This window comes from Amblyraja radiata, chromosome 25, assembly GCF_010909765.2.
Source record: "Amblyraja radiata isolate CabotCenter1 chromosome 25, sAmbRad1.1.pri, whole genome shotgun sequence".
Classification (NCBI taxonomy): Eukaryota; Metazoa; Chordata; class Chondrichthyes; order Rajiformes; family Rajidae; genus Amblyraja; species Amblyraja radiata.
In genome coordinates this window covers 10,865,314-10,886,010 of record NC_045980.1, presented here as the reverse complement: position 1 = coordinate 10,886,010, position 20,697 = coordinate 10,865,314, and the positions used below count along the sequence as shown (strand labels likewise).

The 20,697-nt window shown below is 43.9% G+C and overlaps 1 protein-coding gene across 3 annotated transcripts in view; it reads left to right on the top strand.

Annotated features, from left to right (window-relative positions):
• LOC116987257 (L-serine dehydratase/L-threonine deaminase-like) overlaps positions 1-2,425 on the top strand; it is a 41,290-nt gene extending 38,865 nt beyond the window's left edge. For all 3 annotated transcript variants that reach the window (XM_033043137.1, XM_033043135.1, XM_033043136.1), the window contains exon 8: positions 1,804-2,425. In XM_033043137.1, the coding sequence (XP_032899028.1) occupies positions 1,804-2,000 (197 nt within the window). In that variant the 3' untranslated portion in view covers positions 2,001-2,425. The remainder of the gene's footprint in view (positions 1-1,803) is intronic.
• The last annotated feature ends 18,272 nt before the right edge of the window (positions 2,426-20,697 follow it).

The window sequence follows — 20,697 nt, the reverse complement described above, 5'->3', positions numbered from 1 at the left end:
ATCAAGAATCTATCTATCTCTGCCTTAAAAATATCCACTGACGGCCTCCACAGCCTTCTGTGGCAAAGAATCCCATAGATTCACCACCCTCTGACTGAAGAAGTTTCTCCTCATCTCCTTCCTAAAAGAACGTCCTTTAATTCTGAGGCTGTCCACAGTATACAGATACAGGATAAAGGGAATACCGTTTAGTGCAAGGTAAAGTCCGATTAAAGATAGTTCGGGTTTCAAATGAGGTAGATGGGAGGTCAGGACTGCTGTCTAGCTGGTGAGAGGTCAGATTTAAAACTTTAAAAAGTGGATTTCACTACAATCTTTGCACCATTTTATCATTTTGCCTTAAATATATTTATAGTTGTATCCATTATCATATATACCATTCACCCAAGTGCTTCATGTGAACCAGGAGTTTTGTTGCACCTTGCTGTATACGCCAATAAACTCATCTGAATCTGAAGTTGAACCAGGAAAGCAATTGGGAAAGAAGTGGGAAATGGAAGAGGATAATGCTATTGACAGCCTGGGTAAATGAGGGTGTATAGGGTCAGCGATGGTTGGAAAGCAAGCAGTATGAAAGCTACTTTTCATAATTTTTTATTTATGAAATAACCGCACCAATATACTTCTTGTCAACCTATTGTATTTGCTTACTGAGATTCAATAAATGCATCAGCTGTACTGCTCTGAATACCGGGTGGGTCAATACTGCCCTAATTTGACAAAAGGGATCCACTGACAATTTGAGTAATTGCTTGTTTTAGGGTATTTGAGCTATTGCTCTACACAATGGTGAACACAATAAGTCTTCTCTGAGTACAATTTGAAAATATTTATACCAGAGAAGTAAGAAATTCCGTCACAGAGAGCTGAAAGAAAAACACGTTTTCCTCATTTACAAGAAAACGCCTTTCTGTCAGTTGCTTCCTTTTGTCAAAGTAGGGCAGAATAGTCAGGCCCAAAATTGGATGAGAGGATGGTAGGGAGAGTGGGTAGGACATGGTTTAATGCCCTTTGGAAGCGTGATGTTCTGAAAATCTCCAAGTGGAAGGAATGGATTTTGAATTTAAAATAACAACTGTTATTGGTTTACATTTTAGACATTTCAGTACATGGTACATGGTAATTTTAAATTGGATGTATTTTCTGTCCACTGGGTTCGTTTACAAACCTCAGATTATTATCAAATCAGTGCAGAAAAACAAAGTGCTGAAGAAACTCAGCAAGTCAGAAAGTCATAAAGTCATACAGCTTGGAAACAGGCCCTTTAGCCCAACTTTTCCATGCCGACCAACATGTCCCATCTACACTAGTCCCACCTGCCTGCGTTTGGCCCCCATGCCTCTAAACGTTTCCTATGCTTGTACCTGTCCAAATGTTTCTTAAACGTTGCAATACTACCTGCATCAATCAGTTCAATCCATACGCTCACCACTCCTCCGTGTGAAAAAGTCACTCCTCAGGTTCCTATTAAATCTTTTCCCCCTCACCTTAAACCTATGTCCTCTTCATTCTCGATTCCACTTCTCTGGGCAAGAGACTCTATGTGTCAGGCAGCATCTGTAGAGAGAAATGGGCAAGCAACGATTTGGGCTATGACCCTTTTTCAGACCAGAGCCTGGAGTCTGAAGAAGGATCCCAACTTAAAAAATATCGCCTGTCCGTTTTCACCCCATAGACGCTGCCTGACCCACTAAGTTCCTGCAGCACAAGTCGCTCAAGATTGCAGCATCTTCAGTCTTTTGTGCGTTTCTTATCAAAGCAGAGGTTGTGACCTGACCGCATGCAATGGGTTGTTTTTTGCAGATGATGAAAGGATACTGGTTGAGCCAGCCTGCGGGGCATCAATAGCTGCCGTCTACAGCGGCATTCTGCGGCGGCTGCAGCAGGAGGGAGAGCTGCCCAAGGACATGCAACCGGTGGTGGTCATCGTCTGTGGCGGAAGCAGCATCACAATGGCGCAGCTCAACGAATACAGAATGCAACTGCAGAGAGATGCATGAAGCAGTTTTTCTCAACGTGACGCCTTCCTTGAAAATCATTCCTGCCTGGCAGACTTTAATCAGGTGAAATCATTTGCCTGGGATAGTCCAAAGGCCTAGTGAATTGAATGGATGAGAAAGGTCCCTTTCATCATTTATTTGCTTTACTCCTCTGTGCTACAATGTGGGTTGCAGGTCTGTTCTGCCTTGCCACAAAGCTCAAATCCACGGCAAGCAAAAGTGTATTTAGTAGTTTCACCTGATGCTCTCATTTCTTTCCCACCATTCTCCACTGTTCCGCTCTCTTTCTTGTTGACTTTCGACTTTCGAGATACCAGCATGGAAACAGGCCCTTCGGCCCACCGAGTCTGCACCGCCCAGCAATCACCCTGTATACTAGCACGACCCACATTAGGGACAATTTTACAATTTACTAAAGCCAATTAACCAACAACCCTGTACGTTTTTGGAGTGTGGGAGGTAAACTGGAGCACCCGGAGAAAACCCACATGGTCACGGGGAGAACGCACAATCAGACGGCAGCCGTAGTCTGGATTGAACCCAGGTCTCTGAAGCTGCAAGGGAGCAACTCTACTGTTGAGCCACTGTGCCACCCGCTCTCATGTTTGTTGAATTATTATCATTTTAGACCACCTGTTTTTGAGGTGGACAGAATAAGTGTCTTTCTATCTCTAAACAGACAAATTTTGAATTTGTGTTAAATAAATGGAGACTAATCTATTGTAAAGTTTGGATAAAATCACATCAAAGCAATGGCCAAGAGAACACACCAATGCCTCTACTTCCTTACAAAGCTTAGGATGTTTGGCATGTCCCCAATAACTCTCACCAACCTCGACAGATGCACCGTAGAAAACATCTTATTAGGATGCATCACAGCATGGTTTGGGAACAGCTCCATCCAAGACCGCAAGATATTGCAGAGAATCGTAGCCCAGACCATCACACAAACCAACCTCCCTTTCACGGCCTCCATCAACACTTCACGCTGCCTTGACAAAGCCACCCAGCGTAATCAAGGACCAGTCTCAACCCAGTCACTCCCTCTTCTCCCCTCTCCCTTCAGGCAAGAGATACAGAAGTTTGAAAGCTCATGCCTCCAGTTTCAGGGAAAGCTTCTTCCCAACTGTGATCAGGCAACTGAACCATCATCTCACCAGCCAGAGTGCGGTCCTGACCTCTCCTCTACCTCATTGGAGACCTTTGAACTAACTTTATTCGGACTTTATCAGACTTTATCTTGCACTAAATGATATACCCTTCATCCGGTATCTGTTGTAATCATGTACGGTCTTGTTGTGATTGGATAGCATGCAACAAAAAAACTTTTCACTGTACCTTGGTACAAATGACAATAATAAACTAAACCAAACTAATGTAAAAGAATGTCCCGGCCTCTCTCTTTCTCCTTAATAGCCCTTTTGTAAAGTTTGATATTTCTCATTTCCTGACCTATTTTTTCCCAGTGGCAGATGGTTTCTTATATTGACTATTTTCACTGTACCTAACTAACAAGAAAGGTTGTGGTATCAGGAATATATCATTGGTTTGGAACTTTAATGTGGCTATTTGGAATGAATAATAATGGCATTATGTTTAGCACAGACATTGTGGGCCAAAGGGCCTGTTCCTGTTGTACTGGTCTATGTTGCATGAAGGAGGATGAATGTAAACCTGAAATCGTTGCGTTGGTGAGTCGGATCCAGATGCAGGGCAAAGATGATACTGAGGCTTTAAGTAGCCAATGACCAATAAATTCATCTTCTTCTTTCGAGTCCATCTTGTTACAAGTGTTGACATCGCTTTTATCGTCCGTCCCGAAAAGGACGCAAGCTTCCGGCGACAATCAGCGGGGGCCACCACTTGTTACAATAGATGATGGCGGTAGCAGAATTAGCTCAGGATACTTCCAGTTTCCAGCCACGCGAACATGGATGCTTCCGCTATGGGGCCACCAATAAATTACAGTGTTGCAACCAATATATGGCCAAAAAAGAATCTGGAAATGAGCTATGAGAAAATAATTAAAAGCACAATTGTTTTGATGAGAAGATATTTGGATCTGTTTGCTCTTCTGGTTTATATGCTGCATCCACCGAATACTGAAAGCCGTAAATTACAGGCACCTTGTGTTTAACGCAGGTGTTACGTGCTTGAAAAACAGCGCGTGATTCAAAAACGTGTAAAATGAAGCGCGGGTTTTCTCCGAGATCTTCGGTTTCCTCCCACACTCCAAAGACGTACAGGTTTGTAGGTTGTATAGGAAGGAACTGCAGATGCTGGTTTAAACAGAAAATAGACACAGAGCAGCATCCTCGACCCGAAACGTCACACACTCCTTCTCTCTAGATTTTGTGTCTATCTCAGGTTTGTAGGTTAATTGGCTTGGTATATGTAAAAATTGTCCCTAATGTGTGTGTTGGATATTGTTAATCTGCGGGGATAGCTGGTCGGTGCGGTCCCGGTGGGCCGAAGGGCCTGTTTCCGCGCTGTATCTCTAAACTAAACTAAACATACATGCGACTATGCTGTCAGTGGTAAATTTGAGTGTGTTTTATAAAGGTACGAACCATGGTACGAACCATGTATGCATTTGTGAAATGTAATTTCACAAATGCATACATCAAACCTACTTTGTTTTTTGTCAAAGTAAGTAGAATGCTGTTTGTAGCTTTAGTGTCAATGTTACTAAATATTATCCCATTTAATAAGATAGACACAAAATGCTGGAGGAACTCAGCGGAACAGGCAGCATCACTGGAGGGAAGGAATGGGTGATGTTCTATCCTTCTCTTCAGAGATGACAATGAGCTCAATCTTCTGCTTCTAATTCAAAGTTTGTGGTTGGATCTAATTCATTGCAGAACAGTATTTCTTCATCCTGCTGGCCGCAAGGGGAAATGAACGTGGGACTTCAATGTCATAGCGACAGGTTGATAGCAGTCTTTGGTGAAAGTAACCATAATCCAATCCTCAAAACTGGACCCATCGACGGCTGCTTTTTAAAAAAATAAGCAAAAAGAATACGTGAACCATTCAGCTGATGTTTCAATATGTGTAGGACGGAACTGCAGATGCTGGTTTACACCGAAGATAAACACAAAATGCTGGAGTAACTCAGCAGGTCAGGCAGCATCTCTGGAGAAAGGGAATAGGCGAAGTGTCGGGCCCTCCTCCTCCTTCCTCAGACTGAGACAGGGGAGAGGGAAACTAGAGGCATGTAAAGGTTCACCACAAATCGGAGTCAGCGATGACTAAGGAAAGGTGGAGCCCATAATGGTCCATTGTTGGTTGTGGAAGAGGTGATAATGGAAGGAATATATGGATGTGAACAGTGGAACTAGCAGGAAGACTAGGGTGGGGGAGAGACGGAGAGTGAGGGAATGCAAGGGTTACTTTAAATTAGAGAAATCAATATTGATACCGCCGGGTTGTAAGCTTTGTGTCACCGGTATATAGGAGCCCACACAGAGAACAACGGACACAGTAGATGCGGTTGGAGGAGGTGCAACATTTGGTGTTTCAACATGATGACTCCCAGATTCAAGATTCAAGAGAGTTTATTGTCATGTGCCCCAGATAGGACAATGAAATTCTTGCTTTGCTTCAGCACAACGGAATATAGAAGGCATAAATACAGAACAGATCAGTGTGTCCATATACCATTGTATAAATATATACACACATCAATAAATGAAATGGATAAAGTGAAAATAAACAGATAATGGGCTATTAATGTTCAGAATTTTGTTTGAGTTGAGTTCAATAGCCTGATGGCTGTGGGGAAGAAGCTGTTTCTGAACCTGGTTGTTACTGTCTTCAGGCTCCTGTATCTTCTACCTGAAGGTAGCGGGGAGATGAGTGTGTGGCCAGGATGTGGGGCCTTGATGATGCTGCCAGCCTTTTTGAGGCAGCGACTGCGATAGATCCCCCTCGATGGTAGGGAGGTCAGAGCCGATGATGGACTGGGCAGTGTTTACTACTTTTTGTAGTCTTTTCCTCTCCAGGGCACTCAAGTTGCCGAACCAAGCCACGATGGACCGGTCAGCATGCTCTCTACTGTGCACCTGTAGAAGTTAGAGAGAGTCCAGTGGTGGTGCTGGTCATCACAGAATTGGAATGGACACCTCCAGGTGTAACACATCTTAGCTCAGCCGCTGCCTTTCTGGTGCCGTGTATGAATGGCGTTGATGTGGTCAACTCTTCTATTGACCTCGACAACGGAGACTGCAGCATGAATGTGCGGCCCACAACCTTAGTTTTTAACTCCCACTGATACAATGTATCAGCTGTAGGGAGTTGTCACCAATATCCCATTGAAGAGACCCCACTGGAACATTGATGTTTTGACTGTACGTTTAATTTAGTTTTAGAGATACAGCGCGGACACAGGCCCTTCAGCGACCAGCGATCCCCGCACATTCACACTATCCTACACACCAGGTACAATAGTTACATTTACCAAGCCAATGTACCTACAAACCTGTACGTCTTTGGAGTGTGGGAGGAAACCGAAGATCTCGGAGAAAACCCACGCAGGTCACGGGGACTCCGTACAGACAGCACCTATAGTCGGGATCGAACCCGGGTCTCCGGTGCTGGAAGCGCTGTAAGGCAGCAACTCTACCGCTGCGCCACCTTCTTCCATGATCATGTTTAAGTGTTAAATTTTGTCTGTAGACCTGGGTGGCAAAGATTGTCGAGTGTCTATTCTCCACCTCTGTTATCCTGTTATTTACTTCCTCAAAGAATTCCAACAGGTTTGTCAGGCAAGTCTCCTTTTCACAAAACCATGTTGACTTTGGCCTAATTTATCAAGTGCTTCAAAGTACTCAGAAACCTCATCCTTTATAATGGAGTCTAAAATCTTGCAACCACTGGTCAGGCTATAGTTTCCACGCTTCTGCTTCGCCCCCTTTGTGAACAGCGGAGTAATATTGCATTTTTCCGATCATGTGGATTGTCCCCAGTGTGTAGGACAGTGCTAGTGTACGGGGTGATCACTGGTCAGCAAGGACTCGGTGGACGAAGGGCCTGTTTCTGCGCTGTATTTCCAAAGTCTAAAGTAAAAGTCTAAAGCAAATGTCAATGGATCCCAAGGTGAGATATTGCACCTGGTGTGATAATTTCACACATCAGATGACTGCAACCATTTTGATCCCTTCTCTCTGGGACGTTCAATTTAACAATAACTCATTCCAGACTCAAGTCTTCTCCCTGGCTACTTGGGGCCAGAAGACTCGGAAAAGCTACAAATATGTTGAATGTTCCAGATTTCTAATTGATGTTAATGATAACGATAACTGTTTCGTTTTTTTTAGTTTTAGTTTTAGAGATACAGCGTGGAAACTGGCCAAACGGCAAGTTACCGAGTCCGCACTGACCAGCGATCCCCGCACATTAACACTACCCTTCGCACTAGGGACAATTTCACATTGATAATGCCATACCAATTAACCCACAAAACTGTACGTCTTTGAAGTGTGGGAGGAAACCGAAGATCTCAGAGAAAACCCACGCAGGTCATGGGGAGAACGTACAAACTCCGTACAGACAGCACCCGCAGTCAGGATCGAATCCGGGTCTCTGGTGTAGAGCAGTACACCATTGTAAGGCAGTAGCTCTATCGCTAATGCACCATGCCGCCCCCAGGGTTTTAACTGCTTAGCTCTTGAAGAATAAGATGCAGTATGGATCAATTATCCTAGTCTGCGCCTACCAACCATCACCCGCGCACTAGTTCCATATTATCCCAGTTTCACATCCTACACACTATAGGAAATTTACAGAAGCCAATTAACCTACAAACCAGCACGCCTTTGGGATGTTGGAGGAAACCAGGGCACCTGGAGAAAACCCACATGGTCAAAGAGAGAATGTACAAACGCATAGACAGACAGCTGTTGACAAGAAGATAGACACAAAATGCTGGAGTACCTGAGTGGGTCAGGCAGCATCTCTGGAGAAAAGTAGTAGGTGACATTTTGGGTCAGAACCCTTCTTCAGACTAAAAGATAGAGGTAAGGAAAGGGGAGGGGTGTTTTTGTGTGGGGGTGGAGTGGGGTACGGTGGGGGGGGACGGGACTGGAGTGGGGTGGGGTGCAGTGAGGTGGGGTGCAGTGAGGGGGGGAACTGGAGGTGCGAAAAGGCCAGAACAAAACGGCCAGAATCGGATAGGATGTATATATTTATTCCTTATTTTGCTTCATTAATTTCATCGATTACATGGAGCTTCACAGTTGATGTTCTTTAAGGAAATAACTAACATTTGTTTCAATTATCTATCTTGGTGACTCTTGACAATGTTCCTGTATCCCAGTATATGTGGGGTCTTTTTCTGCAAAGAGCTGATAAAATCATATTACGAGACAGAAAAGTATAATTTTACCAATTTTAAATACAGCATATCAGCAGCTTAGGCATTTCCAACTGTGCATGGGAGGTTAATTTTACTCGGTGATTTAGCTGGCAATGATGTAATTCTGTTTTCAATAACTTGTTCCAGAATGATCAAATAAATATCAATCAGTTGACTAACCAGCAGTGCATTACTGCAAGTGTGATTACTGTGAGTATTGCAAGTCTTAGTCCTTTCTTTATCTCAGTGTGATGTTCGGGAAATTCCATTAAATAAAAACCCCAGCCATTTCTCATTATTGAAGCATTACTTTTATAAGCAAGTTGTGTTATTCTTGCAAAGGATGCATTTTCTTCCCTGTCAAAGAAAATTAAAAAAAAGAAATCTGAATAATTTTAGTAAGATAGCGGTGTAGAGAGGTACTGCCTTTTAGCGCCAGAGACCCGGGTTCGATTCTGACTACGGGTGCTGTCTGTACGGAGTTTGTCTGTTCTCCCTGTGACCTGCGTGGGTTTTCTTCAAGTCCTTCGGTTTCCTCCCACACTCCAAAGACGTACAGGTTTGTGGGTTAATTGGTTTTGGTATAAATGTAAAATTGTCCCTCGTGTGTGTAGGGTAGTGTTAATGTGTGGGGATTGCTGGTCAGTACAGACTCGTTGGGCCGAAGGGCCTGTGTCAACGCTGTATCTCTAAACTAAACTAAAATTTAACATGGCGATGTTAAAAAAAAATTAAGCTACCACATTTTGTGAGGATTTCTCCCACATCCCAAAGACGTGCAGGTTTGTGGGTTAATTGGCTTCTGTTAATTGCCCCTAGTGTGTAGGATGTGAAACTGGGTTAAGGTTTACAAGGTTAATTCCCGGGATGGCGGGACTGTCATATGCTGAGAGAATGGAGCACCTGGGCTTGTACACTCTGGAGTTTAGAAGGATGAGAGGGATCTCATTGAAACATATAAGATTATTAAGAGTTTGGACACGCTGGAGGCAGGGAACATGTTCCCGATGTTGGGGGAGTCCAGAACCAGGGGCCACAGTTTAAGAATAAGGGCTAAGCTATTTAGAACGGAGATGAGGAAACATTTTTTCACACAGAGTTGTACTGTTGTGGAATATATTGTGGAATTCTCTGCCTCAAAGGGCGGTGGAGGCCGGTTCTCTGGATACTTTCAAGAGAGAGCTAGATAGGCCTCTTGAAGATAGCGGAGTCAGGGGATATGGGGAGAAGGCAGGAACTGGGTACTGATTGTGGATGATCAGCCATGATCACATTGAATGGCGGTGCTGGCTTGTAGGCCCGGATGGCCTACTCCTGCACCTATTGTCTATTGTCTATTGTCTAATAGAGCACTAGTGTATGGGTAATTGTTGATAGGCATGGACTTGGATCATTGGCCCATGCTGCATCTTATTCTTCAAGACCTAAGCACTTAAAATCTTACCTATATCCATCAACTAAACTTAACTAATCTATTCTCTCAAGCGATGTGAGCTAGTCGGTATTTAGTGTGATTTGATACCACAATATCACGTCCAATGGGAAATGTTCAATGACAGTTGAAAACCAATCATGCAACCTGAAACATCACCCATCCCTTCTCTCCAGAGATGCTGCCTGTGCTGCTGCGTTCCTCCAGCATTTTGTGTCTATCTTCAATGTAAACCAGCATCTGCAGTTCCTTCCTAGACATGTGGATTTGAGAAAAGGAATCATAGGGAGGCCATTCAGCCCATCGAATCCTCTCCATCACTCAATATGATGACGGCTGACCTTCTCTCTTAACTACACCGATGCCCTAACATTGATTCCCACTAGATCCTCGTAGTATCGGACTGTAGTCACGTGTAGGGTGGTCAGGGTGCAGGCACCAAATGTTTTTTTCCTACTGAGCATAAATGAACCAAATATAACCCAGTGGTATGAACATTGAATTCTCAAATTTTTGTTAACTTGGAGTCAGAGAGTCACAGAGTGATACAGTGTGGAAACAGGCCCTTCAGCCCAACTCGCCCAAACATAGTTCCAGCTACCCTAGTCCTACTTGCCTGCGCTTAGTCCATAACCCTCCAAACCTGTCCTATTCATGTATCTTCCCAAATGTTTCTTAAACGAAGGGATAGTCCCAGCCTTAGCTACCTCCTCTGGCAGCTTGTTCCATACACCCACCCATACACCCTGTGTGAAAAAGTTACCCCTCGGATTCCTATTAAATCTTTTCCCCTTCACCTCGAACCTATGTCCTCTGGTCCTCGATTCCCCTACTCTGGGTAAAATACTCTGTGCATCTACCCGATCTATTCCTCTCATGATTTTGTATACTTCTATAAGATCTCCCCTCATCCTCCTAGACTCCATGGAATAGAGACCCAGCCTACACAACCTCTCCCTATAGCTCACACCCTCTAGTCCTGACAACATCGTTGTAAATCTTTTCTGAAACCTTTCAAGCTTGACAATATCTGTCCTATAACATGGTGCCCAGAACTGAACACAATATTCTGAATGCGGTCTCACCATCGTCTTATACAACTGCGACATGACCTCCCAACTCAATACTCTGCCTGATGAAGGCCAAAGTGCCAAAAGCCTTTTTGACCACCTTATCTACCTGTGACTCGACCTTCAAGGAACCATGCACTTGTACTCCTAGATCCCTCTGCAATACAACACTACCCAGATGCCTACCATTTACTGTCTAGATCCTGCCCTTGTTCGACGTCCAAAAATGCAACACCTCACACTTCCCTGTATTAAATTCCATCAACCATGCCTCAGTCCACCTGGCCAATCGATCCAGATCCTGCTGCAATCGTTCACAACCAGCTTCACTATCTGCAAAACCACTAACTTTTGTATCACGATATAGGTAAAAAAAGGGATGAGGTCCTACAAGGTGAATTTAGGGAGCTAGGAGATAAACTTAAAAGTAGGACCTCAAAGGTAATAATTTCTGGATTACTACCAGTGCCACGGGCCAGTCAGAGTAGAAATAGGAGGATATTGCAGATGAATACGTGGCTTGAAAAATGGTGCAAGGGGGAGGGATTCAAATTTCTAGGGCATTGGAACCAGTTCTGGGGGAGGTGGGACCAGTACAAACAGGACGGTCTGCACCTGGGCTGGAATGGAACCAATGTCCTTGGGGGAGTGTTTGCTAGTGCTATCGGGGAGGATTTAAACTAATGTGGCAGGGGGATGGGTGCAAGAGCAGAGAGGCAGAGGGGTGTAAAATGACGGTAGAAGCAATAGGTAGCAAGGTGAAAAGTAAAAGTGGCAGGCAGATAAATACAGGGCAAAAATCAAAAAGGGCCACTTTTCAACATAATTGTATAAGGGGTAAGAGTGTTGTTAAAACAAGCCTGAAAGCTTTGTATCAATGCAAGGAGTATTCGTAATAAGGTGGATGAGTTGAATGTGCAGATAGTTATTAATGAATATGATATAGTTGGGATCACGGAGACATGGCTCCAGGGTGACCAAGGCTGGGAGCTGAACATCCAGGGATATTCAATATTCAGGAGGGATAGACAGAAAGGGAAAGGATGCGGGGTAGCGTTGCTGGTTAGAGAGGAGATTAACGCAATAGAAAGGAAGGACATTAGCTTGGAGGATGTGGAATCAATATGGGTAGAGCTGCGAAACACTAAGGGGCAGAGAACGCTAGTGCGAGTTGTGTACAGGCCACCTAACAGTAGTAGTGGAGTTGGGGATGGCATCAAACAGGAAATTAGAAATGCGTGCAACAAAGGTAAAACAATTATAATGGGTGACTTCAATCTCCATATAGATTGGATGAATCAAATTGGCAAGGGTGCTGAGGAAGAGGATTTTTTAAAATGTATGCGGGATAGTTTTCTAAACCAACATGTAGAGGAACCAACGAGAAAGCAGGCTATTCTAGACTGGGTATTGAGTAATGAGGAAGGGTTAGTTAGCAGTCTTGTTGTGCGTGGCTCTTTGGGCAAGAGTGACCATAATATGGTTGAGTTCTTCATTAGGATGGAGAGTGACATTGTTAATTCAGAAACAAGGGTCCTGAACTTAATGAAAGGTGACTTTGAGGGTATGAGACGTGAATTGGCCAAGATAGACTGGCAAATGATTCTTAAAGGGTTGACGGTGGATATGCAATGGAAGGCATTTAAAAACTGCATGGATGAACTACAACAATTGTTCATCCCAGTTTGGCAAAATAATAAATCAGGGAAGGTAGTGCATCCGTGGATAACAAGGGAAATCAGGGATAGTATCAAAACAAAAGATGAAGCGTACAAATTAGCCAGAACAAGCAGCCTACCAGAGGACTGGGAGAAATTCAGAGTCCAGCAGAGGAGGACAAAAGGCTTAATTAGGAAAGGGAAAATAGATTAAGAAAGAAAACTGGCATAAAAAAGGGAACATAAAAACTGACTGCAAAAGTTTTTATAGATATGTGAAGAGGAAACGATTAGTTAAAACAAATGTAGGCCCCTTGCAGTCAGAAACAGGTGAGTTGATCATGGGGAACAAGGACATGGCAGACCAATTGAATAACTACTTTGGTTCTGTATTCACTAAGGAAGACATAAATAATCTGCCGGAAATAGCAAGGGACCGGGGGTTAAATGAGATGGAGGAACTGAGTGAAATCCAGGTTAGCCGGGAATTGGTGTTAGGTAAATTGAATGGATTAAAGGCCAATAAATCCCCAGGGCCAGATAAGTTGCATCCCAGAGTACTTAAGGAAGTAGACGCAGAAATAGTGGATGCATTAGTGATAATTTTTCAAAACTCTTTAGATCCTGGAGTAGTTCCTGAGGACTGGAGGGTAGCTAATGTAACCCCACTTTTTAAAAAGGGAGGGGGAGAGAAAACGGGCAATTACAGACCAGTTAGTCTAACATCGGTAGTGGGGAAAATTCTGGAGTCAGTTATTAAAGATGGGATAGCAGCACATTTGGAAAGTGGTGAATTCATTGGACAAAGTCAGCATGGATTTATGAAAGGTAAATCATGTCTGACGAATCTTATAGAATTTTTCGAGGATGTAACTAGTAGAGTGGATAAGGGTGAACCAGTGGATGTGTTATATCTGGACTTTCAGAAGGCTTTCGACAAGGTCCCACATAAGAGATTAGTATACAAACTTAAAGCACATGATATTGGGGGTTCAGTATTGATGTGGATAGAGAACTGGCTGGCAGACAGGAAGCAAAGAGTAGGAGTAAACGGGTCCTTTTCAGAATGGCAGGCAGTGACTAGTGGGGTACCGCAAGGCTCAGTGCTGGGACCCCAGCTATTTACAATATATATTAATGATCTGGATGAGGGAATTGAATGCAACATCTCCAAGTTTGCGGATGACACGAAGCTGGGGGGCAGTGTTAGCTGTGAGGAGGATGCTAGGAGGCTGCAAGGTGACTTGGATAGGTTGGGTGAGTGGGCAGTATAATGTGGATAAATGTGAGGTTATCCACTTTGGTGGCAAAAACAGGAAAGTAGACTATTATCTGAATGGTGGCCGATTAGGAATAGGGGAGATGCAACGAGACCTGGGTGTCATGGTACACCAGTCATTGAAAGTAGGAATGCAGGTGCAGCAGGCAGTGAAGAAAGCAAATGGTATGTTAGCATTCGTAGCAAAAGGATTTGAGTATAAGAGCAGGGAGGTTCTACTGCAGTTGTACAGGGTCTTGGTGAGACCACACCTGGAGTATTGCGTACAGTTTTGGTCTCCTAATCTGAGGAAAGACATTCTTGCCATAGAGGGAGTACAGAGAAGGTTCACCAGACTGATTCCTGGCATGGCAGGACTTTCATATGAAGAAAGACTGGATAGACTCGGCTTATACACGCTAGAATTCAGAAGATTGAGGGGGGATCTTATAGAAACTTACAAAATTCTTAAGGGGTTGGACAGGCTAGATGCAGGAAGGTTATTCCCGATGTTGGGGAAGTCCAGAACAAGGGGTCACAGTTTAAGGATAAGAGGGAAGTCTTTTAGAACCGAGACGAGAAAATAATTTTTTACACAGAGAGTGGTGAATCTGTGGAATTCTCTGCCACAGAAGGTAGTTGAGGCCAATTCATTGGCTATATTTAAGAGGGAGTTGGATGTGGCCCTTGTGGCTAAAGGGATCAGGGGGTATGGAGAGAAGGCAGGGATGGGATACTGAGTTGGATGATCAGCCATGATCATATCGAATGGCGGTGCAGGCTCGAAGGGCCGAATGGCCTACTCCTGCACCTATTTTCTATGTTTCTATCAGCAAACTTGCTAATCTTGCCCTGTATGTTCTCATCCAAATCATTGATATAGATGAGAAACAGTAACGGGCCCAGCACCGAACCCTGCAGCACACCATTAGTTACAGGCCTCCATTCTGAGAAGCAACCTTCCACCATCACCCTCAGCTTCCTTCCATGGAGCCAATTTTCCATCTATTTAGCTATCTCTCCTTGGATCCCATGAGATCTAACCTTCCAGAGCTGCCTACCATACTTCTACATATACTTCCCTCCCCTGCCCAGTTCCTTCCTACCCAACTTCCAGAGTGGGATTTGCATTCCAGATTCCTGGACTATAGTTGAGGTCTCTGGAAGGCTCCAACATATCAACCCAAAAGCAAAGTAAATAATGTACTTTGTAATCGATCAAAATAATGCAAATCCATCATGAGAGCAGTGAAGTGTAGGTGTTTTAGTGTATGTAAGTTGTCAAGAGTCACAAGTGGAAACAGTGTTTAATTGGCATTTGAGTCTGGACTGGAACAATTAATATTTTACTTACCACAGCTTTGCAAGCCCATTAAATGCAACAACACCACAAAATAAATATACAATAAAATATCAGTCATACTTGGTAAACTAGGCTAAAGCGTGTTGTGCAACGTTAGTCGTGCAAAGTCCATGGTAAGTTGGCGCCAAGATAGATTTGTGGTTAGGGTTGTGCAGGGTGGTGCACAAATCTGATAGTTGATCGGAAGAAGTTATTCTTGAACCTGGAGGTAATAGTTCACAATAGTTCCCAATCTTCCCATTGCGACCAGTGAGATGAGAGTGTAATCAGAGTTGTGTGGGTCTTTGGTAATGCTAGTTGTCTTCCTGAGACAGTGCTTCCTGTAGATCCTGTTGACCCCTTCAATGGATGCGATCCCTTCAATACATGCGATGGACTGGTCAATGTCCAACACGTTCTGCAGCCAACCTGGTTCTTAGGTGTTTGAGTTGCCAAACATATTGGATTGTAGCTGTGATACTACAGACCAATATGCTGTCCACAATACACCTGAAGAGATTTGACGGAGTATTTTGTTCTCGCACCGAGTCCCCTCAGAAGTAGAGGCATTAATGGTCTTTATTTGAGATTGCATCAATATGATGAACCCCAATACGATAGACCTCAGCCATCAATGGCTTGTCATTTCTGGCAGGTGATAAGCAGTTGAATATATTTTGCTTTTTTTTTTCCCGACTGTGTATATTAAGTGAAGACAAAGCACATTCTTCTTTCAGGAATTAAGACAAGAACAGATGCTTGGTAATTAAAGGTGTCGAGACAATGACAGAGAGTGTACAGGTATACAGCTCCAGCTGTCAGAATGAAGGAAGGTTTTCTTTGCCTCTTGAGTTTCTCTCCTTGAGTACAGCTCTGTGGAGATGACTTCTCCAGCAGTTTATGCAGCTTCTGCCATATGTTGAGGTGTTTATCCTTCTGAACTGTTCGGGGAATAATCACCCGATTTAATGTTCTGCAGTGTGGGAATGCAATTTGAGAAGACTTTAATGCTTCTCTTTATGGCTTAGTTTAGTTTAGTTTAGAGATTCAGAGCAGAAACAGGCCCCTTTGGCCTACCATGTCCGTGCTGACCAGCGACCTCCACACACTAACACTATCCCACACATGCTAGGGACAATTTACCAATTTACCATTTTACCAAGCCAATTAGCCTCCAAAACCTACACGTCTTTGGAGTGTTGGAAGAAACCGGAGCTCCCGGAGAAAACCCATGCATGTCACGGGAAGAATGTACAAACTCCGTACAGACAGCGCCCGTAGTCAGGATCGAACCCTGATCTCTGGCGCTGTAAGGCAGCAACTCTACCGCTGTGCCACCGTGCCGCCCCCTCGATTAGTACATTACCACAATTTAATAAAAGCCCCACAATACCTTGTGAACATTTCAGTTAGGTTCATTTACTGTTTCCAGTATTTGAATGCTTTTTATCAACTCTACCACAAAATATTATTTTAAATGTGTCCATAAATTTTTCATATTAAAAAAAATGAGTGCAAATGATTAATTACTGGCAATTCCTTCATTAAGTGTTGTCAAATGCTATCAAAAATGGAACTGCTGTTAATTTTGTTGTATACTCGACATTAAATAACAGCCCCATTTTGCAGAGTGCTGGTCACTCTGTGGTACAGTATTGAGTTGACATCTGCTGCAACAATAATGCCACCTACAGGTTTAAGGATTGAAGGACTAATTCTAACGCAGTTCCTAATCCATCATGAACCATGGTTTGTGTTGGAATGAACTGCAGATGCTGGTTTAAACCGAAGATAGCCACAAAGTGCTGGAGTAACGCAGCGGGATAGGCATCAACTCTGCAGGGAAGGAATGGGTGATGTTTCGGGTCAAGACCCTTTTTCAGACTTGGCACTAAGAAGGTTCTCGACCCGAAACATCCCATTCCTTCTCTCCAGAGATGCTGGTGGCACGGTGGCGCAGCGGTAGAGTTACGGTACAGCACATACAGCACCAGAGACCCGGGTTCGATCCCGATTACTAGTGCTGCCCTACGGAGTTTTTACGTTCCCCACCCCCCCCCCCCCCGTGACCGTATGGGTTTTCTCTGAGATCTTCGGTTTCCTCCAACACTCCAAAGGCGTGCAGGTTTGTAAACTAATGAGCTTGGTATAAATGTAAACTGTCTCGAGTGTGTGGGATGGTGTTAGTGTGCGGGGTATCGCTGGTCGGTGCTGACTTGGTGGGCCGAAGGGCCATGTTTCCACGCTGTATCTCTAAACTAAACTAAACTCAGGAATAAATAAGCAAAACTGGCGATGTAAGATATATGAAGAATAAAGGCCAGTATTCACCGGTAATTGGCAGATGAAAGCATGATTCATTCTGGAATGTCCTTCATTCTGAACTGTCCTAGTTATGCACACAAGAAAATATCTGAACATTCCACTACAACCCTCTCAGTGTGGACTCAATCTTGCAGTTTACAAAAAAGACTTGGAAAATTTCCACTTCATGATTAACACTGCACTCAATGCTTTTTAATAAAAGTGAAAATAATTAGCCTGAAAGCATCAGTGACAATCTCATTCCTAATTAACAAGAGTACCAGTTCTTTGAAAGACTTTCAGTTATTCCCATTATTGTTTCAATTGTTTAGTTGAACAGTATCTCGACTACATTTCCAGTCTCCATGCAGAGGTGAAATATGCTAACAATTCTACAATTCAATGAATCTTAACTCTTCAAAGTACCTTGGCAAACAATATCTCCCAGCAAATTATTATTTTTTAAACAATAAATCAGGACTACTTCTTTCTTCAATACATCGGATGATGCCACATTTATTGAGTGAATAATGTAAAATATCTAATTAATTCATATTGATGTTCAGCATAATAATGACCAGAACAGCAGGATTCATATCTCAGTTTTCAATTAGTAGCTTCTGTATTAAAAATAAATTTCCACCCACTGTGAGAATAATATTTGAGTCTCTAGAGGCCACATCAATTAGCAATCACATGTGCTCAATATGTATCAGTTTCATCCTTTAAACCGAACAACATAATTTAGGATAAGATGGACAGGCTGTTAAGTTTAAGATGAAATTATACTGCCATTTGTTGATCTGATCAACTGATGGGAAATGGCTTTCAATGTAAGTCCAAACGAAAATTGTCAGTGTGTTGTGATAACGGTCTTTCATGACTGTACGAGGATAATAAAGACAAATATGCAGGAGGGAGCTGTAGATTCTGGTTTACACTGAAGAAAGGCACAAAATGCTGGAGTTTTACTCAGTGGGGCAGGCAATATCTCTGGAGAGAAGGAATGGGTGACGTTTCAGGTTGAGACCCTTCTTTAGACAACTATGTTTGGTCAGTTTCAATCTCTGCTTCACAAATTTGTTCATCTCTGAATGAATGACTTTAGACTTTTAGACTTTGGAGATACAGCGTGGAAACAGGCTCTCGGTGACCGAGTCCATGCCGACTAGTGATCGCTAGTTCACGATAGCGATAGTGTTCACGAGTGCTATCCTACACACAAGGACCAATTTACAATTTTACAGCAGCCAGTTAACCTACAAACCTGTACGTCTTTGGAATGCGGGAGGAAACCCAGGTGGTCACGGGGAGAACGTACAAACTCCGTACAGACAGGACCCGTGGTCAGGATCGGGCTCGGGTCTCCGGCGCTGTAAGGCAGCAACTCTGCCACTGTGCCATCCTGCCGCCCATCTCTGGTTAAGAAAGAACTGCAGATGCTGGAAAAATCGAAGGCGGACAAAAATGCTGGAGAAATTCAGCGGGTGAGGCAGCATCTATGAAGCGAAGGAATATTACCTCTACCGCCCGTCTCTGGTTGTTCATCTCTGAGTGAAAGCTGGCATGAGCATAGCAAATGTTAATTGTAGAAGTTGCTGGTGTATAGAAACCGCACAGTTCACACCTACTGGAAAGATGCTATTCAGAGTCTTAAGCTGAAATGTTTTTTGACTCTCCGTGGGAGAGGAGGAGTTTTAATGCCCTGGTGTGAACAAGGCCCTGAGGGGTTTGAAACCCGTCCCTTCCCAGTGCTGATGTATTCAGTCACCTTGAAGAAGAAATCGCTGCAATATTAACTGAGAAAGCTAAAAAAAACACTGATAGGATCATTTAACACTTACGAGAGTGCTTGACTGCTTTTGGTGGAGGATTTAATCATTTAAGATAAGTGAGTTAATCACCCTCAAAATAGAAGAAAGCATCAAGTGACTTGATGTGCCGAGCGTTCATTTAATTTCCAAGATCTCCCAGTCACCCAATCCTTCAGAAATGTTTGAATCTTCCCTTTATTCACATTGAAACTCACTGCACTTGAATTAGCTTACAATTTTACTGATCATCGGGTTTAGATTTAAACACTTGAAGCCCGGAATTTGATTTCCTGGAGTTGCGAATTCTAGAGTCCTCGAATTTGGCACAGAAGTGGGCCCTTTGGCCCAACTCGTGAATGCTGTCCAGAATGCCCCATCTGAACTAGTTCGATTTTCCTACGTTTGGCCCGTATCCCTCTCTTTCCTGGCTATGTTCCTGACTATCTGAAGGTGCTGGGGATCTGGTTCGGAGGAGCCGAGGTGTGCAACAAGAATTAGCTGGAGCGGATAGCCAAGGTCAAGCAAATATTGGAAGCAGCGATCTCTCTCGGAAACCAGGACAAAATGGGATCATCAGGTGTGTGTTGCTCGCGAGGTGCAAGTGTAGCCCGTCCCCCGCACCTCTACCTCACCAACCACCTAGCCATCTTCCAGTTCATCGGGGGATCAAAGTTGGAGTGGGTCACGATACGCAGGTGGCAGACGACGGGGACACAAGTGTGCCCAAAGCCACCCTCTTCCTGATGGCCACCTTTGTGTGTGTGGCTGCACGGTTCTGCATAGAGCCAAAGCACCTGAGCACTAATCGTCACTATCCGCTGAGATTCTACCTGTCCCCGGTGTTGCGAAGGATGCCCTGCAATGTTCCAGTCAGCTGGACATTTCCGCATCACCTGTCCTTTGTGGCAAAGTTCTTCCGGACCAACACCTTTGACCAAAAGTCCATCAGGCATTGGTCAGCACGGAACATCCTGCAGGCACTGCAGGACAATGACTCGATGGATCCTGTAGCATGGTTCCCTGAGCAGATCACGAAATGCCTCATCGCCAGAACTCACCAACAAGCACCAAGGCCTGGCTTGGCTGGAGGGGAGAGGAGCCCTCCCAGTCAGATCCTTCCTTGCCAACCTCTTCACAGAGTGTGGATTTGTGAAATGAGTCTGGAGAATGAAGCAAGGGTCCTTGTCACGGTTCATCCCGGACAGCACGGAGCAGAAGACTCTCTGATTTATGATCAGTTTCTGCTTCAATCTGAAGAAAGGTTCCGAGCCGAAACGTCACCCATTCCTTTCCTCCAGAGATACTGCCTGACCCGTTGAGTTTCTCCAGAATTTTGTGTCTATCTCTGATTAATGGGCTGTTCCCAGGGACACATGTGGCGACGGATGTCAAGTGCTGCTCGAAGATCATCAAAACATGCTCTTTGCTCTGCCCGTAACCTATGAGTCATTTAGCGCAGCG